The 27,062-nt window shown below is 44.9% G+C and overlaps 1 protein-coding gene across 3 annotated transcripts; it reads right to left on the bottom strand.

Moving 5' to 3' along the window:
* Positions 1 to 586: 586 nt before the first annotated feature.
* HIGD1A (HIG1 hypoxia inducible domain family member 1A) lies at positions 587 to 11,400 on the bottom strand. 3 transcript variants are annotated; one of them, XM_066351386.1, is made up of 5 exons: positions 11,280 to 11,350; positions 5,797 to 5,965; positions 3,911 to 4,025; positions 2,792 to 2,926; positions 587 to 1,665 (listed from the first exon to the last, which is right to left on the bottom strand). In XM_066351386.1, the coding sequence occupies exons 3-5, from the start codon at positions 4,005 to 4,007 to the stop codon at positions 1,616 to 1,618; spliced, it is 282 nt and encodes a 93-aa protein (XP_066207483.1). In that variant the 5' UTR covers positions 4,008 to 4,025; positions 5,797 to 5,965; positions 11,280 to 11,350; the 3' UTR covers positions 587 to 1,615. The 3 variants fall into 3 exon arrangements, with proteins under 3 accessions (XP_066207483.1, XP_066207481.1, XP_066207482.1); XM_066351384.1 differs by lacking the exon at positions 5,797 to 5,965 and having other exon boundaries at positions 11,280 to 11,400; XM_066351385.1 differs by lacking the exons at positions 5,797 to 5,965; positions 11,280 to 11,350 and adding an exon at positions 10,886 to 11,042.
* Between the last annotated feature and the right edge of the window lie 15,662 nt (positions 11,401 to 27,062).

Genomic DNA, 27,062 nt, shown 5'->3' with positions numbered 1-27,062 from the left:
TCATTTCTCACAGACCCATATAATGGTCTGTAAGATAAACAGGACCACGGATGTTACCTAGACCAATCTCTCACTTCAGAGCTAGGAAAAGATTGAGAAACCCTGATTTAGTCCAGGTTATATAGTCAGTGGTGAACCAAGACCACACTATAACCTCTTGTCTAATCTTATTTCTGACATAAATTAATGCTGCCACTCCAGCAGAATTTCACCAACGCCAACATTTCAAGTCTCTAACACCTGTTGGCATCTGCCACTTGACCACACAGGTTCCAGTCCCAAACCTGCAACGTTCTCTAACTATGCCGTCTTGGGTCAGCTCCTTAGTCTTCATGCCGTCTCCTCCTCTGTGAAATGGGAATCACAGCTCCCAAGGCTCAGGGTTATTAGCAAGCTTAAATGACACTACACGTACAGCATTGTGCTGCACACAGGAAGTGGTCAGTGAGTGTTAGCCACTGTTCCTGATGGGGGATATTCTATACGGTTCCGACCAAAGGTGTACAGTGTTCTCTCTTTTCTGGGAACTGAATTCTGCTACTTTGAGAAGCAATTTATTTTTCCAAATTGAAATAAATACAAGACATTTGAGGTGTTCACTTACTTTAATAGCACTATTTACCATGTTATCGCCATGGAATGTGAATTCAGGTTAGACAAGAGAACTGCACAAGTGCCATACAGCCTTCTGTAGCACAAGTCTGTGTATAAATGTCCGACCAGAGCTGGCTCTGAATGTGAATTCAGGTTAGACAAGAGAACTGCACAAGTGCAATACAGCCCTCTGTAGCACACACAAGTCTGTGTATAAATGTCCGACCAGAGCTGGCTCTGAAATCGTTAATCACTTCCATCACAGGTCATTTGTTTCATTTAACATTTATGATTCTTACAGAGAAAATAAACATACAGCACATATTTAAAAACTTTTTCATTACCTTTGCATTGGCACTTAAAATACATATTTGTATTTTCAAGGTGACATTTAAAAATTATTCTAATAAATAACAGCAGCAAAAATATAATTCTGCAATTATAAAAGAGCTAAACCAGGATCCACAATAATTTTATGTTTACAAGTATGATTCTAAAATAAATACTACCTTCTAGAAGCTGTTATCAGCATTTTAGCTTTGGTTTAAACACACACACATGTTCAGTTGTGGGGAGGCTTGCAATGCACCTCTGAAAGGGTTAAGAGTCACCCTAAAAACTGAAGTACTTCAATCTACTAGGCAGGCAGAAAAAAGTTAAATTAACTCAGGCAAATGGGATTCCTACATAACAAAAAGATGTGATATGCTTTCTGCAACTGGGAGCACTGTTGTCTCTTTAGAACTAATTCCACCAGAAGAGTTTAACAAAGTGGACATTTACCACTATCAATCAAGTGCATTTAAAAGTGACATGTTTCTCATGTGCTAATTAGTGAAGTAGTCACTAGTAATTTAGTCCCCTGGCAAATCACAAATGCAATAAAGTAAGCCAATATTCAAAATACCATGTTATTGTCTGACTATTCAAACAATTTATTTTCAATATAAACAGATAACCTCAATATTAGATGTCTAATTATAGCAAACACACCAACAAGACCAAGGCAACATCTCTTCTTCTAAGATTTAGGTTTCGCCCAGAATTCCTTATACATAGAATAGCCCATACCTAAAGAAAAAGAATGAGAGTTAAACATTTAAATACTTTTTTCAATATTAAGACACTTAAAGACAGTTCATAACAAAGCTAAAAGTACCACCTTTGCTAGCATGCAATATTTACAAGGGGAATAAGACCCTTGGCTGCTTAAAACCTTGCCTTCTTAAACAATTTTTCTAAAATGCTTTTCAGGCCTGACCGGGCAGTGGTGCAGTGGATAGAACATCGGACTGGGATGCAGAGGACCCAGGTTCAAGACCCTGAGGTCGCCAGCTTGAGCGCGGGCTCATCTGGTTTGATCAAAGCTCACCAGCTTGAGCCCAAAGTTGCTGGCTCCAGCAAGGGGTCACTCAGTCTGTCTTAGCCCCCCAGTCAAGGCACATATGAGAAAGCAATCAACAAACAACTAAGGCGCTGCAACAAAGAATTGATGCTTCTCATCTCTCTCCCTTCCTGTCTGAACCTCTCTCTGACTCTCTCTGTCTGTCACAAAATAAATTAAAAAAAAATTTTTTTTAAATGCTTTTCAGTTCCCCAAGTAGCTTGAGACTAGTATGACTAACTCAGACTGTTCAATAGTTATCTGGCAACTCTAAAAGGCGTTGCTCTTGCTACATAATACCAGATAAAGTCCATGAATTATATAGCCAATAAAAACATGTAATACCTACTTTAAAAAAATCTTATAAACGGTGATGGAAGACTTGACTTGGGGTGATGAACACAGTGCAGTGTACAGATAATGCAGTATGCAATGGTACACTGGAAATCTCTGCCATTTAATTAACTGTCACCCCAATAAATTCAACTTAAAATTTTAAAAAACCCCCCCTCCGCCACAAACACATCTTTTCCACCTTCAACTTAATAAAAGAGCAATCATGTCTCTCCCAGATAATGGATCTTACTTTCAACCCTAATTGCATGTCTAGACTCTTCAGTGAAATTATAAATTCAGTGATGGACAGGACTGTCTTTGCTTGCTTTCTTTTATGCCACCACTTGAACTATTTTTTATTAATTCACTTTTCCATGAAAATAAATCTAAGTGATATTTGAGACCTGCTTCAAAGTTATCAACAAAGAAATCCACTAATGGAGAACTGCAATTTTGATATTTTCTGTAGGAACCTACCAAGAGTCATTGCTCCCACAACAAAGCCTTGGGCTGCCACGCGCATGTGGATCAGGTGAACGGACATTTTAGTGTTTCCCCTGCTCTTCAATTTATATAATCCGTATGCAACGATTGCTGCAAAACCCGCCATTCCTGAGAAACAGAGTCACAATTATGTCAATACAAGATGATTTTACCATCAATCAATGTACTTTCTGCTATTTTTATAAAAATGCTTTATGAGACTATTAATTAGCTAACATATACATTGTGTTTATTTTTTTTATTTTTCCGAAGTGAGAAGCCAGGAGGCAGTCAGACAGACTCCCGCATGTGCCTGACTGGGATCCACAAGGTACGCCCACCAGGGGGTGATGCTCTGCCCATCTGGGGCATTGCTCCATTGCAGCTGAGCCATTCTAGTGCCTGAGGCAGAGGCCATAGAGCCATCCTCAGCACCCGGGCCAACTTTGCTCCAATGGAGCCTTGGCTGTGGGAGGGGAAGAGAGATATAGAGAGGAAGGAGAGGGGGAAAGGGTGGAGAAGCAGATGGGCGCTTCTCCTCTGTGCCCTGGCCGGGATTCGAACCCAGGACTTCCACATGCTGGGCCGACGCTCTACCGTTGAGCCACCGGCCAGAGCCCACATCGTGTTTTTAACTCCCCACCCCTTCAGAACCAAAATCCAAAGATGGTAGCCAAGAGCACCAGACCCAGAAAGTTAAGATCTTCAGAATGTGGGCTTGTGAAACCAGTAGCTGAATTTCTTTAAGAGAGCCAGGGGAACTCTTCCTTCTGTGTTATTTCTTTCTCTGAAGGGAACGATTAATATAACAGAGACTGTAATAAACAGTAACTGTGACTAGAACAGCATTTTAAAAGTCTTGTGAGTCATTCTAGCAAATCACTGAAACGAAGCGTGGCCTTGGGGTCCCCCAACACATTCACTGAAATAAGGGTCAATAAAAGAAGAAGTCTAAATACACACAGAAGAATTTTTACAATGAGAGTTATGGCTTGCCAATCTCAGCATATATTTCAACATATGAAAAAATATTTGAAAATAATGCTTATGGATGTGCTTGATGAACGAGTTGATCACACTTTGATTATAGCATAGCGTCAAAGTCAAACTTACCAATAGGAACAAATGGAGCCTCTCTAGCTTTTCGTACAAGTTTAGATCCTTGATCTTCATCGTATGAAGAAAGAGAAACATCTGTGTCGGATGACATAGTGACTGAAGAATCTTCCTGAAAGAGAATGTCCATGAGGTTCTGCAGTTAAAAGCACCTAGAACATTAAATGACTGGATGTACTTAAAATAACCCTAATTTCCATAAAAACCTGGTATATGCTATCCACAAATTATAAAAAGTATTTTTAGAAATCAACTGTATTTTTAATTCATAGTCACTTTTTGGAAGAGTTGTATGCATTTATGTCCTCTATTGCTTTGATGCTTCTCCATACAACCAGCTCCTTTTTAGCACGGCATCATTAATAACTGAATTTTGGAATAACTTCTGTCAATTAAAATAGTAGCTACTAATTTTTTGACTATCTTCATCTTTTTTAAAAATTTTATCTTTTCTTCATCCTCAATCAATTTTAACTTGACAACTTTAAATTATTCAAACCAAACTAATACTCCTTACTGCCTCTTCAATATAATGTTACAAATCCTAAGCATTTCGAAGTGTAGTTGAGTGTAGTCTTTACTCCTTTCAACTGTAACTGACTTATTTACTCCTTCAGTTCTCACTTCTGAAGTTTCCAACCTAGGACACCAATCTCTATAATCGATGGTGGCTGTCTGTGGGTAAGATTAGTTATTCTGAACAGCCCCAAATTTCTACTTAGTTCATTATTTACATCTTTTAAGGACAAAGCTTTCATTTTAAATAGAAATATCTCCTTTTAAACATAACTTATGTTCAATAGAACCACTAGCATCTTTCAGTTTTTTATGTCTTGGGACTATCATTTTGAACATCACCACAGCATAAAATCAAACTACTCTCAGGGTTTCCTTAATAAAAGAATGTCTCCTAAGTGTTAGCTCTGTCTTCCTTTACATACATTATATCCCTAGGCTTCCCTCTGAAAATTCTCTTTTATAACGTTACTGCTTTAAATGGTATCAAAAAAGGCAAGAAACCAGTCTGATCATTATATGAATACGGGGGCAGAAAAAAAAGATTCGGATCACAGGGCCCAAAGGCTCCATTCTCTCATTTCTGTCATTCTTCTTTACACAAGAAGTTAACAGGCGTTCCATCACAATGAGTTAATAAATTCAGTTTCACCTTAGTCACAGTAACTACGTATGTACTTCCTTCTTCAAGGAGCTGATTTGAACTGCCTATAAACTTTATCATAGATAAAACAAGGCAGTCAAACATAGTATGTATGTGCACAAGTCTCTGATTGCTGTCAACTACAATAAAGTCAAAAGTCAGCGGCCCACCCTGCTACCCATGTAAAAGCTTACGTTCACTTCTGGGTTTCTCATGGGCATCACAACCACCTTTAATAACAAGAGCTCTCATTCAATACTTTGCTATTTACGGGTTGTTGGTAGTAGCTTAGGCCCTCAATGAAAATCCAACTCTAAAGATGAGGCTTACTACTTAGTTTGAAAAGTGAATTATCTCTCCGAACCCCCATCTCCACGGGCAGAGTTGATTCTGTCATCTGATGAGAAGTCAACCTTAATCCAGAGGAGTTATGCAGTATCACAGAGAAAACTCAGATGAGAACCAGACTTCCTCTTTTTGTTCTCCATTACCTGCTAATAAACCTCTACTTGCTGAGCTTTTATTACATTGTTTGTATAGAAAATAATACAATAATTAATGATACAAGAATAACTATATTTCACCACGTACTCACAACTGTAAAACTACATTTGCCCCACCTTATACATACAAGGTTCAACAAGCTCATGGTTCAAGACACTCTTTCTATTATCTGAAGTGATAAGGTAATTAGTGTTTCAAAAATTAGATATTTCAGCCTGACCTGTGGTGGAGCAGTGGATAAAGCATTGACCTGGAATGCTGAGGTCACCGGTTCAAAACCCTGGGCTTGCCCGGTCAAGGCACATATGGGATTTGATGCTTCCTGCTCCTCCCTTCTTCTCTCTCTCTCTCTCTCTCTCTCTCTCTATCTCTTTCTCTGCCTCTATTCACTAAAATGAATAAATAAAAATAATTAAAAATGAATAAAAGCACATGAAATGTTTTTTAAAAATTAGATTTTTTTAAAAAACAGAAATGACAGTGTGTAACTAGTTGCCAATAGCATAACAAACGATTAGAACTGAATTTAGAGTGTGGTGTCTTTAGCTAAAGTGGGTTGGGAAGCTTCACAGAGAAATATAATATTTGAGAAGAGCCTTTAAGAAACTACATAAATGGACTCAATGGAAATTAAACATTGTATTTTAGGCTAGTATATGTTTATTAGTTGCCTTCATAACTAATCATAAACTTAAAGGCATAACTTTTATCACAAATTCTCCTTCCACCTCCCCTGGGAAACTCACATTCCCATCACATTAAGCACCTTGTACAGATGATCTCTACTCCTCTGCACAAACTGACTGCTCTAACACTTTTCTCTCTTTCCGTCTCCTGCATATACTCTCTTCCCTGGCTAACTCCTTCCACTTTTCAGGTTCTCATCTTAACTGACCTCCTCTAGAAAGTCTTCTCTGATTCTCGTAAGTTTATGATAAGTGTTTTGGTTATGCAGTCCCATAGAATGCTGTTTTCTCCATCCTAACTCTTTCCTATAAATGCCCAGTTAACTGTTTCTCGTGCTAGAACCCTTGCAGTGAGGAGGCTACACCTGCCCTGCCTGTGTCTATCTACACTGCCTGGCACAAGGCTCTGCATGTAGCAAGTACACCACAAAAGGTTGGCTAAATTTAAAAGTAGTATTTTTCAACAACTAAACTTATTTTTAGGCAATTTATTTAAATATATTTAGTGAGAAAAATAACAGTTACACATATTTGTAGAGTTGAATAAGTTAGTAAGAAAAATGCCAAACCATATATACCTGAATGCTTATTTGTTTGTAATTCTTATTTTTATCAATGAAAGAAATGATAACCTGAGTAGGTCTTGGTTTCTTGCAACCACAAGAGACAAAAACTATTATATACCAGTCCACTTGAAAAATCTAGCACCTTCTTTTGTAGATAAAAGTTCCCCCACCTCCTTATGAAGAAGGGTGATGGCTGTCTCTGTCCTGTGTATAAAAGAACAGAAGACAATCCACGGACTTCCATTCCTCACCTATGATACAGACTCTGAAGTTTGTTTATGGGTAGGACAGTTCATCTGGCTCTCAGAAAGTCGTCCCTGGGGTAAGAATCAGATGTGGGGGGACAATGCGGTCATTACTTGCTTTAAGTGACTAAAGATAATCCGTCTCTGATCCAGAATACTCTTGTGTGAACATTTCAGGATAATATTAATAAAGAGGAATGTCGGACGCTGATCAACAGCTGCTGGTTCACACACTCACAGCAGAGAAGATCAACAACCGCTGGTTGACACAGTCACAGCAAAGAAAAGGCGCAACAATACTTTCCCCTTTAACTTTTTGAATTAACTTGGATTTTTATCTCCCCCTTTTCTAGGTGTGTGTGCTATCATTTATGGCACAGGGTTAATAGCACCGTGCTTTCCCAGCAGATTCGTAGTAATTTCTCTGGAAATGAGACAGAGGGTGTGAGTTCCACAGAAAAGCCTATAAACCCCCTTGCCTGGGCCCATAGACATAGGAGGCTGGCTATGATATCCCCCAAAAGGGCTAATCTGTAGAAAAATTCCCTCCTATAAATCATGTTAGGAAAAATAGATTGTGACTTATGAATAGGTAGAAAACAGTAACTATACACAGAAGCACCTTTCAGCCTTCACTTAATTCATTACTTTACCTCCCTAGCCTTTTCATCTAATAGAATAGAAAAACTTCCCGTTCCTCTTGCATACCTGACCTGCAGGTGGTGGAACACTCTGAGAAAAATAAAGTTAGAACTAGTATATGAATACAGTAGACAAATAAAATTTGGCTAGACAATAGGACATGAGGTAAGGTAGAGTTATTAATCAATACTGACCTTTTGGAAGCTCGCATAGAAACTGTTGTTGCTGTTTTAAAGTTATTGTATAACTATACTTAAAATGACTTACCACTTTATTTATAGAAATGTACTAACTGTTGCCTAGAAATATGTAACCATAGTGAAACAAAACCAATTATTAATCAGTGTATTCTGGATACCATGTGATTGTAACTTAGTGTGTGTGTATAAAAATAAAGCTGTACTAGCCACTGGCGGAGATGCCTGGCAGTGAATGCTAGAGAATTCGGCTCTCTCACTCGTTTCGTGCCGACGTCGTCGCTTCCTGTGGGACCCCTGAATTCCCCTCAGGCTAGACCCCGGCAGAGGAATATTAAAAATCCAATACAAGTTAAATTATATTTTATACTATCTTAAAAATTCTAATTGTGTTATATTTATATTCACTGAATATAAGATTTTGATAATTCTTTCTAATTACAACCTAAAAGTTTCCCAAGGTTTTTTTGTTTTTTTACAGAGACAGAGAGAGAGTCAGAGAGAGGGATAGATACGGACAGACAGGAACGGAGAAAGATGAGAAGCATCAATCATCAATTTTTCGTTGCAACACCTTAGTTGTTCATTGATTACTCTCTCATATGTGCCTTGACCGTGGGGCTACAGCAGACAGAGTAATCCCTTGCTCAAGCCAGTGACCTTGGGTCCAAGCTGATGAGCTTTGCTCAAACCAGATGAGCCCGCGCTCAAGCTGGCAACCTTGGGATCTTGAACCTGGGTCCTTCCGCATCCCAGTCTGATGCTCTATCCACTGCGCCACCGCCTGGTCAGGCCCAAGTTTTTTAACTGAGCCTGGTTAACTTTTAAAGCACCAGCATCAGTAACTATAAATCATATAACTTGAAAATAACAACTGATGATTAATTCATGCCAATAGCCTTATTTTACAGTTGGGAAGGGTTAGGAAGGGTTATATGAATTGCTCAACAGCAGGAATACATTTCTGGCAGGATAGGACTAGAACCAAGCTCTCCTGACACACATAGTCCAGGGTCCTTTTTTCGTTTTTTGTATTTTTCTGAAGTGAGAAGTGGGGAGGCATGCGACAGACCAGGATCCACCCGGCATGCCCATCAGGGGGTGATGCTCTGCCCATCTGGGCTTTTGCTCCTTTACAACCAGAGCCATTCTTGATCCTGAGGCGGAGGCCACGGAGCCATCCTCACACCCGGGCCAACTTTGCTCAATGGAGCCTTGGCTGCTGGAGGGGAAGAGAGTGATAGAGAGGAAGGAGAGGGGGAGGGGTGGAGAAGGAGATGGGTGCTTCATTCTCCTGTGTGCCCTGGCAGGGAATTGGGGTCCTTTTGATTGCCAATATAATGCCAAACTACCGATCTTATGATGATGGGGTGTGTGTGACAGAGACAGATAGGGACGAACAGACAGGAAGGGAGAAAGATGAGAAGCATCAATTCTTCGTTGTGGCATCTTAGTTGTTCATTGATTGCTTTCTCATATGTGCCTTGATGGGGGTGGAGGTGGAGGGCTACAGCAGACCGAGTGACCCCTTTCTCAAGCCAGCAACCTTGGGTCTAAGCTGGTGAGCTTTGCTCAAACCAGATGAGCCCACGCTCAAGCCGGCAACCTTGGGGTTTCGAACCTGGGTCCTCTGTGTCCCAGTCTGACACTATCCATTGCGCCACCGCCTGGTCAGGCAATGATGGTATATTTTTAATCTGAAAAATGTTAAAAATCCATTCCTTAACACAGGGGTCTCAAACTCGCGGCCCGCCAAACAATTTTGTGCGGCCCGCAGACTAATCCACGAAGTTCAAAATATTTTGGATAAAATTAAGTAAGCCTAGGGGCCTACTTGTATTTTTCATTTCTCTAGCATCTTGCTCTGCGGCCCACATGCTGAGTTGAGTTTGAGACCCCTGCCTTAACAGAAGCCCGCATCTCTTTCCTTGATTTGTTAAAAAATACTTAAGTCAGACCTAAAATTAAATGGAACCTTCTTCCCCAGCAACCTATCTCAGAATTTCAATTGTGATTTGAAAAGATTTTTTTTCCCACTTAGCACCACTTCTAGATTTTCCCTTTTATCATGCTCTCATCCACACAGAGCAACTAACCCAGATTTCTGTCAGAAAGTTGAATGGGTGCAAAAAGAGGCACCAGTACACATGAATTATACTGTACACTGAGTCAGATACTACTACCGAAGGCCTTTCCAAACGCACAGGCACCTAGAAGAGGCGTGAGGGAGGATGAGCTGCCCAGCATCAGGTGGTGCAGCAGACTGAAGGATCTTCACAGCCTGTCATTTTGGTCTCGGGAACTACTAGCCAACAATAATCTACAAATTTGATTTTGCAACAGTCACCTGTCAGCCTGTTTAAAGATGGCTGCCAAAGCCCCACCCTAAAGATTCGGACTCAGAGGACCTGGGGACAGGGTCTCAAGGCCTGTGTGTTTGCAGAAGCGCCACCCCACCGCCCCCCCCGGACTTCAAGCGATCCTGATCTGATGCACACGGAAGTTAAGAAAAGCCCTGGGACACAGCATTCAAATACATTCGTCATGCGGGGCCCTGGTACTTTCATCTGTCCCAACTCTTCATCCCAACAGGTTCTGTTCTGCTCGAAAGTGCCTTTGGTGGGGATCACCCCGAGGAGGGAAAGAGCTGCTTCCCACACCGGCAAGAAAACGACAAGGGCGGGCGACACTGCCGAATCATCTCGGCTGCTGCCGCTGGTAAACCCAGGCTAAGCTTTGTACTCGCTAACCGGAAGAGACCTAAATTCCGTCACAGGTGCTGGAGACAGGGACTGCGGCCTCCCCGCCTGCCGGTTCCTAGGGAAGGAGAGGGTCGCCGAGGGTGGCAGGAAACACGGGGTCCGGGAGGAGAGGAAGCTAGGGCTGGAAGGTCGTGCGCTTTTCTGCCCTCCCTGTGACCTTGTCAGGACTCCATGGCTGGAGTGCTCGCCCTCCCCATCCCTCCTCACTCACCGCTCGGCCCCGCTCGCAGGGCGCCGGCGCTCTGGGTCCGCTCGGGCCACAGCCGCCTCTATGGGTCACTCATTACTGTCCCATCCGTGTGTGTTCCCCCGCATCCACCCTTCACTGCACAGGCGTCCGCCGCATCTCCGCGCCGGCTCCGTACCCCTCACCCGACAGGGCGGCAGGCTTTGTCTCTGGATCCCCAACCTCCCTGAACCACGTGGTCCGGCCGGAGCCCCGCCAACAATTCCTCACCCGCTTCATCCCAAGCCTCGTCCCACTCCCAGCCTCGCGGCCCCCAACCTTCCCAAGGTGCTCTCAGCCCAGCCAAGCGCGACCCCACTTCCTCCCACCCAATGCTCAGCCGTCCACCACTCCCAAGACCCCTTCACATGTCACTCACCGAACACAAAACCTCGCAAACTTCAACCGGCTTCTGGTCCCCGTCTGCGCGCGCCGTCGGGTCGGCTTCTCCCCGTTCCGCCCACAGTCGGCTCCAGCCAATCAGAAGGCCGGTACGTGCCTGTGCGCGGTGGGCGGGGCGGCCAGGAGCGGGTCTCGGATTGGCTGGGGCGCCGCGCCGCGGCTCAGAGTCCCAGGCTCCGGCGTCTGGGTCGCGTCAGAGCCGGCGCTGGGAGTGTGGAGTTTGTGCCATGCGCGCGAGGGCTCCTGGGTTCTGTCCCCGCAGGACCTCAGATTTCTCTCGCCCTTTGGTCCTCCGGCAGCGGCGGCCAGCAGTGCAAACGCCGTACGGCGAGCGAGGACCGGCCGCGGCCAGTCTTTGGGAGGCTGCGGTGAAGCGGGAGCACGGTCCTACCCTCAGGGGCACTTGCTCCTGGACTGGACTCAAGTTTAAGTCTCAGTCCCTTCCCCGAAATGATTTATAATCGGATTAGATAGAAGGAATGAGTATAGAAAAACTTCAAAGACAATGATAAGGGCCTTGAATATAAATTCAGGTAGATATCACAGTGAGGGAGCAATTTTCAAAGGCTACTTGGGGCTGGGGCTTGAGTGAGTGCGCTTTAAAAGATGACGACCGTGTAAGTGAGAATATCACAGGGAGAGGAATAGAGAGGTAGACTCGGGTTATAGTTCCGGCACGGAGGGCAGTGAGGGAGGAAAGGCAAAAATGTGTGACTAAAGCGTAGAAAGAGAGTAGCGGAAAAGAAGCTTAAGCTACCCTGGGGAGGCCTTTCAATGCGAGTTAAAGAACTTGGACAGTATTCTGTTAGGTGGCCCTGGAGGTTTTGAGGATGTGGACAAGAACAGACAAATCGGATGTACTTGGTGGTGAAGTAGAATGAATTAAAAAGGGAATATTAGTATTACTCGGCCAAGGAATTAAAAACTGTTCTGTACACATTTCGTTATATTTTTTGTATTGAGGCCATACCCTTGGTCATAAGGATGTGGAAGGCTGATTCATGTAGTAGTGTCATCCCTCTATCACGCTGACACGGACCACTGCTTTGAAGCAGCAATAGCCCGCGTGGAGACCAGTCCCCATGCAGAACTGGCCGGGTCCAGATCATCACGAAGTTCCATGCTGGAAGACTACCCTGAAGGAATACTTGGAATAGTGCTTAAACTGTTGGTTAAATTCCAGGGCACTGTTAATAGAACGTTTGAAAGTTTTGCTTTAAATTAGCCTGAAAGGAAGGAGATTTAAAGCAAACAAAGTATTCTCTCTTGGCAAAAAGTAATCAGGCCCCTCCCTGGATTGCTTATTTAAGTGCTTTTTAAGAAATGCTATCTCCTCCCCCCCCAAAGGAACAGCTGATAATCCTATCAGAACACCATGTTCTGCCAGGTTTAAGATAGTTTTTATTTTTTTATGATTTATGTGTTTCTGAACATTAAGTCTGAAGATACCTGGTCCATCCTTTGCCCTTTATGAAGAACATAGTTCTAAAATGCAATTTCAGAACTCTCCAAAGGGGGAAAAGTCACAGCCACCTCTTAAATTCTATGACACAGTACAATAGTGTATATATAGTACCACCGACTCTGGAGTTTGCTTTGCTGCTTACTAGCTGTGTGATTCTCAGCAAATTACTTAATCATTCTGTGCCTCAGTTTCTTCATTTGTATAATAATAGGACCTACCAATAGGGCTCTTCAGAGAGTTAAGTGATATTTAAAACCCTAACATTGGCTGTCACATAGTAAATGCTATATATATTAGTTATATAATTATATTAAAAATACAATGATTTTTTTGTTTTTGTGACTGCCTGTAGGTCTTACTTAGGTAACCTGTAAACACAATTGATAGTTTCATGTGTGTGTGCACTTTCCATTTTAAAAAGTCTCAACTACAAAGGATTTATGTAAAAACCATAAATATAAAATGCTCACAACCAGGATGGTAGCAGAGAAGAAGCAAGTGTTATAAAATACTGCAATCCATGGGTTACATAGAGATACCAGGCAGGTTATAGAAGAAATCTGAGGAGTTTATTAATTAGCCAGCATACTACATGGGGCATGGTCCCAAATCATGTAGGTTCTCATACAGTTCCGAGCCTTCTTTTAGACAAAATGAAGTCCTGTTTGGGTGTTGGTAAGGAGGGGGAACATGATACAATAGCCAATTACTAACAAGCTTACAACATTTAGCTATAGGATCTATTAAAAGGAAAAAGCAAGCATTCTTACACATCAAGACCACAAGATAACACAATAGTGATAATTGTTTTACACACCTGGCAAAGACATTCCCAAATCCTCTAGTGTCTACCACCCATCCCTGTCGCCACAGCGAAATGCTTAGCTTAGGATAAGGAGAGAAGCTAAATGAAATTATCTTTGCTAAAAGTGTTGGGGCCAGCTTATTAGGAAACCTAATAAGCTAGTCCCCGCTTGTTTAGTTTACAAGTTTTATACATATAAAGAATTTCAAAAGGGATGATTATTAGAAAGCATATAAATGTAACAGAATGCAGGTTTTTCAAGCAAGGGGAGTGGGCTCATGATCCCTTTGTCGCAGTGGTCGGCAAACTGTGGCTCGCGAGCCACATGCAGCTCTTTGGCTCCTTGAGTGCGGGTGCAAAGGCCAGTTTAGGAATACCCTAATTAACTTAATAACAATGTACCTATCTATATAGTTTAAGTTTAAAAAATTTGGCTCTCAGAAGAAATATCAGTCTGACCAGGTGGTGGTGCAGTGGATAGAGCATTGGACTGGGATCCAGAGGACCCAGGTTCAAGACCCCAAGGTCACCAGCTTGAGCGCGGGCTCAACTGATTTGAGCAAAGCTCACCAGCTTGGACCCAAGGTCGCTGGTTCAAGCAAGGGGTTACTCGGTCTGCTGAAGGCCCATGGTCAAGGCACATATGAGAAAGCAATCAATGAACAACTAAGGTGTCGCAACGAAAAACTGATGATTGATGCTTCTCATCTCTCTCCATTCCTGTCTGTCTGTCCCTCTCTCTGACTCTCTCTCTGTCTCTGTAAAAAAAAAAAAAGAGAAAGAAATTTCAATCATTGTACTGTTGATATTTGGCTCTGTTGACTAATGAGTTTGCTGACCACTGGTATATGTCACCCTCAGCACCCCAGGAGGGGAGGAAGAGTTAGAATCAGTGTAGGAATTTTTAATTAAGATATGTAAACATTGTCTCCTAAAGGATCTTAAGGATGGGGAAGAGGAAGTTTTCAGATAAGTTTTACCTTCTTTGCTGTCTAGCAAGTAAGGACCTCAGTCCTTTCAGAGAACTATGATTAGTTACTTACTAACTTTTGCCCCTTTAATCGCTTTCCCTGGGTTTTTTTCTTTTCAGAGAGGAGGGGTAAGGGGGCCTGACTCTTCCTTTTAAAATACTAATGTTAAGAATTTTTGCAGTTCTTCGGCACCTTATCACACAAGGAGCTATCACGCATCTTTTATCTTTTTAATTTTCACTGTATCCTACTTTTATGTCATTCATTTCAGTCAACAAGGTAAACAATTTTTTCGATAGTAACCAATGTGGCAGTGTAGTACTTACTCTAGCCCGCTGGGCACTACCGGTGTTGCGTGGAAAAAAACCTTCTCAAGACACAACAGGTTGAGAGAAGGAGCCTGCCAAGGGAGGCAAACAGAGACCTCCTGAATCTCCTTCTCCCTTAGCTTTTATTGATCAGAAGCAGAAGAGAGGCAACAGGATGACAAGGGAGGGAGACCCTGTGACAAGGGGAAGAATGACTAATGGACTTTCTGCATAGAGAAAAAAAGCCCTTACATGGAGGAAGGGCTAATTTGGTCAGAATATTCTTTTTTTTTTTTTTTTGCTAATTAACAAGCCCAAAGGAAGGGGCAATCCAGAACCTCTAGGCTAATTTTCTAAAGCCCAGTCACATGCATTCCTTTGTGACTGCTCAAAGGTCACCCACTCACATAGCTTCTTGGTGTTTTTGTATCCAAGAGACATTCACTCAGGGCTTTTTTTTTTTTTTTAATTTATTCATTTTTTAGAAAGGAGAGAGAGAGGGAGAGAGAGAGAGAGAAGAAAGAGAAGGGGGGAGGAGCAGGAAGCATCAACTCCCATATGTGCCTTGACCAGGCAAGCCCAGGGTTTCGAACCGGCGACCTCAGCATTTCCAGGTCGACGCTTTATCCACTGCGCCACCACAGGTCAGGCCACTCAGGGATTTTTACTGAAGTTCCCCAATCCCAGTCATAGAGGGTTCAAGGTTAGATGGGTGATTCCCTACCTGGCAGTAATTAGTGTGTTTTTGTAGTGATATTTTCTTTAGTGAACAAAAATATTATGCTTGAAATATTTTAGTCTTGAAGTGATTTTTCCCACGGATGCACTCGGTATTATTTGTTTCTGTGGCCCGGGCGGCAGCATTCTTCTTAACAAGGGCCAAGGAGAGAGAATGTGGCGGAGTGGAAAGTGGCCTGGCGCCCAGGGTAGCTACCACGCACGAGGCCGAAGACACGGAGGCAGATGCTCATTAGCATTAAGACCTTCAACCAAGTTATTTAGCCTCTTCGAACCTCAACTGTTTAAACAACAAAATGGAGATATGAGAAGCCAATGACCACAGCCACCATCACAGCCACCTGGCCCATGCAGGTTTGCATTAGATTCGAACAGACAGTAATGAAACAACAGAGCCAAGAACTGGTGGGCCATTACCTTTAATCCTAGCTTGTACCCGATGGGCAAGTAAAGACACACACTGGGCTCCAAAACCCACTCATTCAGTGCTCACAAAGCTACTGACTTATCCGAGTTTCCTAGAATCAAAGGTATCTACCTCACCAGCCTTATTCACCTCTGTTCCCCATCTCCTTCTCTCTGCACAAACTCTGCACAAACTGGCTTCTCCTTTAGCACTCTGCCATCTTAGCTGCCTCTCCTCTCCTCCATGTGGCCTTTCTCTGCTCTCCTCTCTAATGCTAATCTCAGGAACTGAGAGAGCAAGTTCCAGGTCTGCCCCACTTTATAGTGTAGAAATTAATACTATTAATCCCATATACAAATAAGAAAGTCTCTGATACAAGGTCACTTATCTGAGGCATAATGGGATTCCTCAAGAGAGAGCTCCACCCCACATCAAAAAGGGTGGGAAAGGCTTAGTCCCAAAACCAAGCCCCAGGCTACAAGGATCCTGCCTGCCTACAGCCCACCCTCAACACACATTAATATAATCACGCCCATCCCACGCAAGAAGGGCAACCAATACCATCACCTGGGAGACGGGCTTCCACGTGGGCAGTGCCATCTTTAACAAAGTGAGCATAATATATTTTATCTGCCCAACAAGATATTAATAAGTACCTTATAAGTTCACATTGTGTAATCTAAATAGCCTTATATAAAACAACAAGACCTCGGCCTGACCTGTGGTGGCGCAGTGGATAAAGCGTCGACCTGGAAATGCTGAGGTCACCGGTACGAAACCCTGGGCTTGCCTGGTCAAGGCACATATGGGAGTTGATGCTTCCAGCTCCTCCCCCCCTTCTCTCTCTCTATCTCTCCTCTCTCTCTCTCTCTCTCCTCTCTAAAATGAATAAATAAAAATAAAATAAAATAAAACTATGTTTAGGAGAGAAAAAAATGCATATATGATCTCCACATTTTCAGCCTGTTCCTTCATCCCACTGGTTTCTCTTCTTATCACATTTCAAAAACTACAGTGTGAAGGACATAGTTCAATGGACATAATTCATTTTCCCAGCCTGTCTTACCTGGCTCCTCTATCTTATTTGACACCACGATTCTTCTCTTGATGCCTTTTTTTTTGGTTCTCCGTCCAGTCTGATCATTCTTTTTTCCTTACTGTAGGGCCAGGAGCCGCCATCGTGGCCATTCACATGCAGGTTCCCATTGGATTCGGGCAGATGATAAAGAAATGGCGGAGTCAGAGGACGGGGGGCCATCCTATTTATTGGTGTCTCACCAAGACAGGCAAACCACAAAAGAAGACAAGGGAAAAGCAGAAAACCAGCTCTTCCCATGAAGGGCAAGGGATCAGGGAAGCCCCTGCAATTGTGATAGCAGGAACTGTGTGTCCAAGCTCCCGGTCTGTCCCACTTTATAGTGTAGAAAACCAAAATCCCTTAATCCAATATACAAACAAGGAAGTCCCCGATACAAAGTCACCCATCCAAGGCATAATTGGATTCCTCATGAGAGTGCACCACCCAGATAATACAATCATTCAAGGGTGTGGGGAAAAGCTTAGTCCCAAAACCAAACCCCAGGCTACAACGACCTGGCCTGCCTATAGCCTGTCCCCCACACCCAATATAAGTCACAAGCGAGCAAACATATATATCACATTTACAAACTTATTTGACCAACATTCCACCCCTTTTGCTCGCTTTACAATCTAAACCACAGGCATCTTCCATGATGGTCACTGTGCAAGGAGTAGGATACATTGCATAAACAGAAATAGTACCAACTACAGCAATAGGATTAACAGATCAAAAACTATGGGCGAAATGAGAGAGCTGTCAGTGGCACCAAGAGAGGCAAATCTTTTCCCTCTGGCAGAATACAGGCCAGAGTTTTGTCTGCAGACAGCACCGTAGCTGGCACCAGAGGCCGCCCTGAGCGGGCATACCAAACCTTATTGGCCAATACACCAGCATCTGCTGGTTCTATGTGTAGTAAAATAGGGGAACTCATTATTGGCCATAAAGAAATTACAAAGGTGCCCTTCAAAATGCTGTCCCCTTGAGCACTCAAGGGATAATACACTTCTACCTTAGGTGGCCAGGTGCTGGTTGCCCAAGGAGTTAACTGGAGGTCCACCTCTAACCCCTTTCCCCATGGTGCCAACAAGGCCACCCATCTCAGATGGGGGGCCTGTACAGTCCAGGGCCAAGTCCATTGAAGTCGTTGTCCTTTAAGAAGGGCTGTTGGAGCAGGCAAGAGCACGTTGCCCTGCTGTCCGAAACCTGGCTTGAGTAAAATGTCCTTGGTGCGTATCTGCAACTGAATAGGGGCAGCTGTCCGATGCAGGAGGGCCTCTACTGGAGCTGGGCTTCCCCGTCGAGGTCGCTCATTCAAAATCCGAAGTACTGTCCATAAGCGGCATGTCCATCCAATAAGAGAGCCGGTGCCCCCCTCCTGTCGCAGTCCCTGCTTTAAGAGTCCATTATAACGCTCAGTGATACCAGTAGCCTGGGGGTGGTAGGGAACATGGTACTTCCAGTCCACCCCCAGCTTTTGAGCCCATTGTCTCACCGTTGAACCAGTGAAGTGGGTACCATTGTCACTTTCAAGGACCAGCGGTCGCCCATATGCAGCACTCAGGCGGTCCAGAGCCTGTATGACTGCCCTCTGGTCAGGGTTACGAGCGGGGTAAGCAGCAAGCAGCCCGGTGGCAGTATCTACACAAGTGACTGCATACTGGTACCCTTCTGACTTTGGTAAGGGTCCAATGATGTCTATCTGCCATCGTGTCAGTGGGACATGACCCCTCTGGATCTGTCCAGGTGACACCAGTGGTCTCCGAGGGTGTTCCTTGGAACATACTGCACATTGCTCACAGGCTGCAAGTACCTCTGCATAGGACACAGGCAAGTTCCAAGCCTTAACCGTAGCCCACATAGTTTTCTGTCCTGCATGGAGCAGGCGCCGGTGGAGCCACTGTGCCACATCACCTGCAGGTGCAGTCTCCAACCATTGCACCCTTGCCAACGTATCTGCCTCATCATTCCCAGGATGGGCTAGAGGGGCATGCCCTGTGACATGATATACTGTCACCTGCTTCTGGTGTCCTATTTCCCATAAGTCCTGCCACATGGCCTGACCCCATAATGGACGGTGCATTACCATCCACTGGTTAATGTGCCAAGTAGCAATCCAAAGGGTCAGTCCACGATAGACAGCCCAACTGTCAGTACAGATCACCAGAGGTGAAGGTTCATTATGGGCAACTAGCCAAACAGCTCTTAATTCTGCCCATTGGCTGCTTTGGCCTGTACCCGTGTCCATCCAAATAGTCTCAGTGGCCGGATGGAAGGCGATAGCCGTCCATTTGGCAGGTTGGCCCCTGCTGGAACCATCAGTATACCAGGCATCTTCGGGGATGGGCACCCGCCCCTCCTGGTAGGGACTGACCTCATGTTCTGCCTCCTGAGCCCCAGTTGCACCTGACTCTAAAGTCGCATAGGTGACTGGACCCAAGACTTCCTGCAGTTCTGCCCTCAATGGGCTGGTGCTAAGAGCACAGCGTTGTTGCAGATAGGCACCCCACTTGGCCAGGGTAGACATTTGGGCCATACCACTACGTGGTTTAGTTGCCCAATCTCTCACCCATCCAGCTATAGGGTATGTTGTTTTGACTGTAACTGGTGTTGTGGTTGTAATACTCTCAGTTGCCAGGAGGGCAGCATACACAGCTGCCAGCTGCTTCTCTACTAATGAGTAACGAACTTCAGCACCTTTCCACAATTGGGACCAAAATCCAATAGGTTGCCGTAGGCGCTCTGTCCGCTGCCACAAGCCCCATCCAAACCCCTCCGAGGTTATATGAACATCCAGCTCACAGGGCCTGGCAGGATCAAACACATTCAAGGCCTGTGCCACCTTGACAGCTCTCTTAGCAGCTGCAAATGAACCTTGCGCCTGCTCAGTCCAATCCCAGCGAACCCCCTTTCGAATAAGGTTATACAAGGGGCGTAGTAACTAAGCCAAATGCGGTATAAATGCTCGCCAATATCCCAACAAACCTAAGAATTCCTGTAACTGTTTTACCGTAGTGGGCACGGGGTAGGCTTGAATCTTATCTATAACTGCGTCAGGGATAACTTTTGTCTTACCCGACCAGACAACTCCCAAGAATTTAACAGATAACCCAAGTCCTTGTAATTTGTTCTCGTTAACTGCCCAGCCACATGCTTTCAAATGGGATAGCAGGGTAGGGACTGCTTGCTCCAATTCTGAAAGAGAATCACTAGTTAGCATAATATCATCAATATAATGGTACATGCGGACTACCTCTGGCTGTTTCCATTTAGCCAGGTCAGCAGCCACCAGCCCATGGCACAAGGTGGGGCTATGCAAATAGCCCTGGGGTAACACTGTAAAGGTCCATTGTCTCCCTTCCCAACTGAAGGCAAATTGGTCTTGACTCTCTGCGGCTATATCAATAGAGAAAAAAGCATTGGCCAAGTCTGCCACAAAGTGGTATGTCCCCAACTCATGGCTTAGCCGATCCATCATGTTAGCTATCGAAGGAACAGCAGCGTGCAAAGGGGGAACAACTTTATTAAGTTCCCTGTAATCTACTGTCATTCTCCAGGTTCCATCTGCTTTGCGCATAGGCCATACTGGGGAGTTGTAAGGACTGTGTGCTGGCCGGATGATCCCCACCTTTTCTAGCTCAAGGATTGTCCCTGTGACTTCTTCATAACCACCTGGCAGGCGGTACTGCTTGGTGTTAGTCACACACCGAGGGACGGGTAATTGCAAAGGGGAATGTGATGCATGTCCCCGCAATACTGCCTTCACAACCCTGATCCGCAGCCGGAACTCCCCAGCTGTAGTTTCCAACCACAGTCCTTGCAAGACATCTACCCCCAAAATATATTCAGGAATAGGAGATACATACACCTTATATGGCTTAGGAGGCAGTCTCCCTATCCCCAATGGAATAGTTATTGGCTTCACTTGAACAGTTTGGCCCCCATAACCGTCAATGGCCACTGGGGTCCCAGCAAACCGCTCTGGGTTTCCATAGAGAAGGGAACATTCTGCACCTGTATCCACCAAGGCCAACACCTGTTGTACATTGGAAGGGGACCAGTGGATAGCCAGTTCCACATGTGGCCTCCGGTCCCCGCCCATCCCCATTAGACGGGTCCCTCGGCCTTTTTCCTATTCAAACTGGTACAGTGGGTCTTGGGAGTTCCCCTCTCCCTCGGCCGTCTCTATCATATAATCTTGTAACCGAGCTGTGCGCGCACCAAACGTTTTATTGGTAGCTGCTGGGGCCTTTCGTCTCAGTGGCTGGAACTTCTGTTCTGGTTTAAGCTGCCGCCAAAGCTCCAAAAGAATTTTATTAGACTGGCCATCCAATTTCCCCTTATCTGCTCCAGCCGCAATCAAGTCTACCCACATCTGTGTTCGGGTAACCTTTACAGGCCCGTTTCCCTTGTTAGTTGGGGGGGAAACATAGGCAGCAGCCCTCACTGCTTTATGATCCCGAGCGGCCTCCAGCTCTCCCAAATGTGCTACCATCTGTGTAACTGCATTGATGGGCTGCCCCACATAGGGGCCCAAGATAGCCACAAGTGACCCAAAAAGGGCTGACGGGGCGCTAGCAAGGACAAATTCCCTCATTTTGGCCGTAAACACTTCCTCGTCTGGCCCACGAGACCCAGGGTTGAAAACAGCATTCTTCATACCTAGTTCTCGAAGGACCTTTACTAACTCACTGTAGCACTGCCACCGACTCATTGCCCCCGGCAGTTCTCCAGCATTCTGCCAGACCATACGAATGGCAGCCATCACCCATTCTAATAGGGTATGGTCTCCTGGGTTGCCATGGCAGTTCTGAAGACGCTGCCTCAAGGAAGAGTGTGTGGTAATGGCGGCCAATTTCTCCATCTCTGTTCCAGAGAGCATGATGCCATCCACCCTCCCTATATCCCATAATCGTAGTAACCAGGCTACCAGGGATTCAGTAGGTTTCTGCCTAAATTGTGCCCCCAACTCCATCAGCTCTGCCTGGGTATAGGGCCGGACCACAGAGTGTTCCATTACCTGGGCTGGAGGCTGTGGCTGCCCCTGAGGGACTCTTTGTTGCTGGGTTTTTACCTTCTTGGCGACAACTGGTCGGGCTCTCACTGTGCGTATGGCAGCTTCAGCCTGAGCCTTCTCATCCTCAGAAGAGGAGTCGCAAGCGCCTGCTCCCACTGACTCAAAGCCAATCCACCGGCACGGATGCTGCTGCTCCTTTGGTGACCGTTTAGGCTCCTGTGGCTGCTGGCTTTTGGCCAGAAGCTGAGACTCGAGCTCTTGAATCCGCAGTTGTTTCTCCAATAACTGCCGGTGAACACGTTCAACTTCCAGGGTAAACTGCAACTCGCGAACCCGTAATTCCTTCTCCAGTGCTCGCTCCAATTCCAGCCTTTTCTGCCGTTCTATTTTCAATTCATACTGAAGCTTTTGACCTCGGGCAGTTTCCTCTTGAGTAAAAAACATGTAGCCCATGGCCCCTAAAAGGACAGCCATGGGGAGCCAGAGCGGCAACCAGTACTCTATCCCACCCATCAAGGGTGGTGGCTCCATACCAATCTCTGAATCCTGCCGGAAACTACGCCAGTTGTAGGGCCAGGAGCCGCCATCGTGGCCATTCACATGCAGGTTCCCATTGGATTCGGGCAGACGATAAAGAAATGGCGGAGTCAGAGGACGGGGGGGCCATCCTATTTATTGGTGTCTCACCAAGACAGGCAAACCACAAAAGAAGACAAGGGAAAAGCAGAAAACCAGCTCTTCCCATGAAGGGCAAGGGATCAGGGAAGCCCCTGCAATTGTGATAGCAGGAACTGTGTGTCCAAGCTCCCGGTCTGTCCCACTTTATAGTGTAGAAAACCAAAATCCCTTAATCCAATATACAAACAAGGAAGTCCCCGATACAAAGTCACCCATCCAAGGCATAATTGGATTCCTCATGAGAGTGCACCACCCAGATAATACAATCATTCAAGGGTGTGGGGAAAAGCTTAGTCCCAAAACCAAACCCCAGGCTACAACGACCTGGCCTGCCTATAGCCTGTCCCCCACACCCAATATAAGTCACAAGCGAGCAAACATATATATCACATTTACAAACTTATTTGACCAACACTTACTGTCACTGAATTCACTTCCTCTGTCCCTTAAATGTCAGTGTTTTCCAGTGTTCTGTGCTCTTTCTCTTTTCTTCTTCCTCTCTCCTTATCTTGGGGTGATGTCATGTACTCTTATGGTTTCTTACTCTCGTCTGTCTACTGACGTTCTCTTCTCTCTCTGCCACCTTTCTTGCCGGAGCTCCAGAACTACACATATAGTCTAGTATTCAGTTGTGTGTTGGACAGCTCCACCTCAGTATTGCACAGACTCGACATGTCCGTAAGTGAACTGGATTCACCATCTCTCTGCTCTCCTTGCCCCTGCGCTGGACATCCCCTTCCCACAAGCTTGCAATTTCTCCTGGACTCCCTGACTTGGTTGGTGGAACTGCTGTCTACCCTATTAACCAAGCAGGAAACCTGGGCAAGTCCCTAGCGCTGTTCCCTCCTTTTGCCCACACCCAACCAGTGACATCTGAGCAGAGAGCTGAATGGGATGGGCCAGCCCCGTGAGGATCTGAGGAAAGATCCATGGTGGAGATGAGACTTCACAGTTCCCTGCTCTGATCACACTGGCCCAGGTTTGCACAATTCCTGTATGCAGCCATATTGAAAGAATCATTTTCACAGGAAGGCACTTCAATAGTCCAAGTAAGGCAATACATTTGTATCATTTTAGGCTTGACACAAGACTGACAATGTTTTCAAACAAAAGGCTGTGAGGTGGTCACTGAAAAATGGATCTTGGATTCATTGCAGCTCAACAAAATTCCTTTTCGTTCTTCCTCTTAGTTATTTGTGGGGGTGGGGAGAGTTGGAGAGATGAGTGCATGGGGTGGTGGGCACAGAGCTCCCCTAGCATAGCTGAAGCCCCCCTGCCTCTTTGCCTTGTTTTGAAGGCATTTAGTTTTGGGAATAATAAAACAACCATGTCTTCTCTCCCCTTCTCTCCCTCTTCTCCTCCTGCAGCCAGTGACTCGACTGGTCTGAGAGTGGCCCCAGGTGCTGAGAATAACTCAGGTGCTAAAAATAGCTCGCTACAGGAGCATCGTCCCTGGATAGTGTTGCTGGGGGCATCCCGGCTGGGGTGCATGTAGGTGTCTGCTTCACTATTTTCCCTAATCTCACCTAAAAAAAAAAATTACATATTTTTATGTCTCGTATATTTTGTTATTTCAGTAAAGTGTGAATAGGCAGAATTTGGTGTCTGTAATACTCAGTTTTATATGGTTGATAGCCTGATTTTAAAAGTTAGGAAATTCGTAATCTTATATAATATATATAACTAAAAAAAACCTTACTTATTTTTATAATCTTGTATTTGTACAGGTATGGGACAAGATTACACAGAAACCGAATTGATTTCTAGAAGCAAAACCTTTCTGTTGACCACAGGCAAACAGCTCTTTCCACCAGAAGGGATAAACGTGGTTTTGTGCCCGGACTCCCTGGCTGGTTCCTGACATTTGGTGTGATGATGAGTACTTGGTTGTGCACGAACATTGAGTCACAAGTACCCTGGCAGCAAAACCTCTGTTACATTTTCACCCACAGAGCCTGGTGTTCTGCATGTAGGCATCCTCCAGTAACTACTGGTTGAATGGTTCGGGCTGTCTCTTTCAGAGGTGAGTACCTGAGTTCAGTGACACTGGCTGCCTGTGGGGTCTTGTGGCTTCTTAATGCTCTTGACCATCCACCATTACACATTCTGGAAAAGAACCCCCCCTGCCTTCCCCTCCACGGCCCTGGATACTGATTGTCTCTCCACTTTCTCCCATTCTGTCTCTCCCAATATCGATTTAGGGCTATTTTTATGGTCTGTTAATTCTCTGATAACGAGGTGCCTCTTCTGGGAGGCACTGCTGTACTCAATGGCACTGCAAATAGGTTTTTATTGACTGATCTCCAGGCGCTCCGAGTCATTTTGCCCTCATACTGAGTGCAAAGCACCATCTGTTTATCTTGATGGCTTTAATGAATTGAGGTCTCAGAAGTGCAGCTGACATCTAAATTAGATTCAGGCACCATAAGGACAAAACGATGGATGGACAGATTACTTTTCTAGCTCTGGAAGAGAAATGGATTATACAAGCAGACACTTCACTCATGTTGGTGACCCTGAGTGACTCTCCCTATGCTGATGCTCTTGCTTTGGGACAGGGACCTCCCTTCCCTCTTCAGGGGAAACCAGAAAAGAAAGAGCATCTGTCTGACCCCAAGTTCAACTTGTTGAATCAGAAGTCAAGTGTTAGCCATCAGAGTCCTTCTACTCTGCTTTCTAAGGGCTAGACATGGTTTTCAAGGGTAACGAGTATTAAAGTAACCACTAAAAAAGTAAGCTAGCGACCCGGTCCTGTTGCCTAGTGCAGTATGGCTGATCAGAGAGAAACCACTGGCAGTGAGATGGCCAGGTGTTAAGTGTTCTGTACAGATTGTGAATTTTCTAGAAACCAGATGGGTTGTTGCTTAAGGGCAGTTCACCAGTAGTTTTAAAAAACCTATTAGCACTTTTTGTTCATTTGTTTTTACACTTTTCTTATGTTATTGGATTTGGCTTGCTAGTATTTTGTTGAATTTCTGTGTGTGTGTGTGTCTCTATCCACAAGGGATATGGTCTGCAGTTTTCTTTTCTCATAATGTTTATGTTGGGTTTTAATATGAGTAATAGTGGCCTCATAGAATGAGTTGAGAAGTGTTCCCTCTTCTTGTATTTTTTTGTTAGATTTTGAGAGGATTGGTGTTAATTCTTCTTTAAATGTTTGTTAGAACTCATCAGTGAAGCCATCTGATCCTGAGCTTTTTGTGTGTGTTGGAAGTTGTTTTATTATAAGTTCAATCTCTTAGAGAATGTGTAAAGTCAACAAGGAAAGAGCTCTAGTCATAAGCTTTAATCCCAGTGGGATAGGTCAAAGGATACTTATATCACACTTCGATATCACGCAAGGGAAGTTGGATCAGGTTCATCGGAGAGGGTCACTTTTGGGAGAACTGAAATAAAATATTTCTGAGGCCTGACCAGGTGGTGGCGCAGTGGATAGAGCATCGGCCTGGGATGCAGAGGACCCAGGTTCGAGACCCCGAGGTCGCCAGCTTGAGTGCGGGCTCATCTGGTTTGAGCAAAAAGCCCACCAACTTGAACCCAAGGTCGCTAGCTCCAGCAAGGGGTTACTCGGTCTGCTGAAGGCCCGCGGTCAAGGCACATATGAGAAAGCAATCAATGAACAACTAAGGTGTTGCAACGTGCAACGAAAAACTAATGATTGGTGCTTCTCATCTCTCCATTCCTGTCTGTCTGTCCCTGTCTATCCCTCTCTCTGACTCTCTCTGTCTCTGTTAAAAGAAAAAAAAAAGAAGTATACTAGGAAGTATAATACTGACTGTCTTGGTGACGTGCATTCTGTAAAGCGGGAGGATAATGCAAGGGCTGGCCCACAGCTGTATATAATGGGGGCTAGACGGATGGTCTCTTTATCACAATCATTATGTTCACATTTATTCTCAGCCAGTCAGAATGCTACTGGGAAAGGCACTCCCAGGACAGGGGAACATCGAGCCATCTGATATTGGCGAATTAGAGGAGGGACAGAGCGGGTGTCCCGTCTGTCCCTTACGCAGAGTGGAAGAGTGGGTGAGCTTTGGATCAATGCAGAGTACCTGGACGGTTGTAGATCTGGGCTTTGGGAGAAGCGAGCCCCAGGAAAATTGCTGCCCATGTGCTCACATGGGTGTGTCAGGACGTTTAGAGCTTCCACACAGGAAGGTCGGCTTACTAAGTGCAGATAACTCACCCACGTGACTCCTGGTACTCTGGCAGTAGTCCTACTGATCTGATGATTAAGGCATTCCACCTACGACTTACTGGGAATTCTCTTCCCAAAAAGGTCGGGGGAGAAAAC

The sequence above is a fragment of the Saccopteryx leptura genome, chromosome 10 (assembly GCF_036850995.1).
Source record: "Saccopteryx leptura isolate mSacLep1 chromosome 10, mSacLep1_pri_phased_curated, whole genome shotgun sequence".
NCBI classification, from domain to species: domain Eukaryota; kingdom Metazoa; phylum Chordata; class Mammalia; order Chiroptera; family Emballonuridae; genus Saccopteryx; species Saccopteryx leptura.
The sequence above is the reverse complement of the archived record's forward strand: the minus strand, read 5'-3'. Positions and strand labels throughout refer to the sequence as shown.

Excerpts from the sequence above, each read along its gene's own strand:
- HIGD1A (XM_066351384.1), bottom strand. The coding sequence starts at position 4,007 with ATGTCATCCGACACAGATGTTTCTCTTTCTTCATACGATGAAGATCAA. Across the intron at positions 2,927-3,910 it reads GGCTCCATTTGTTCCTATTG|GAATGGCGGGTTTTGCAGCA; the intron begins GTAAGTTTGACT and ends TCTGTTTCTCAG. Across the intron at positions 1,666-2,791 it reads TGTGGGAGCAATGACTCTTG|GTATGGGCTATTCTATGTAT; the intron begins GTAGGTTCCTAC and ends CTTTTTCTTTAG.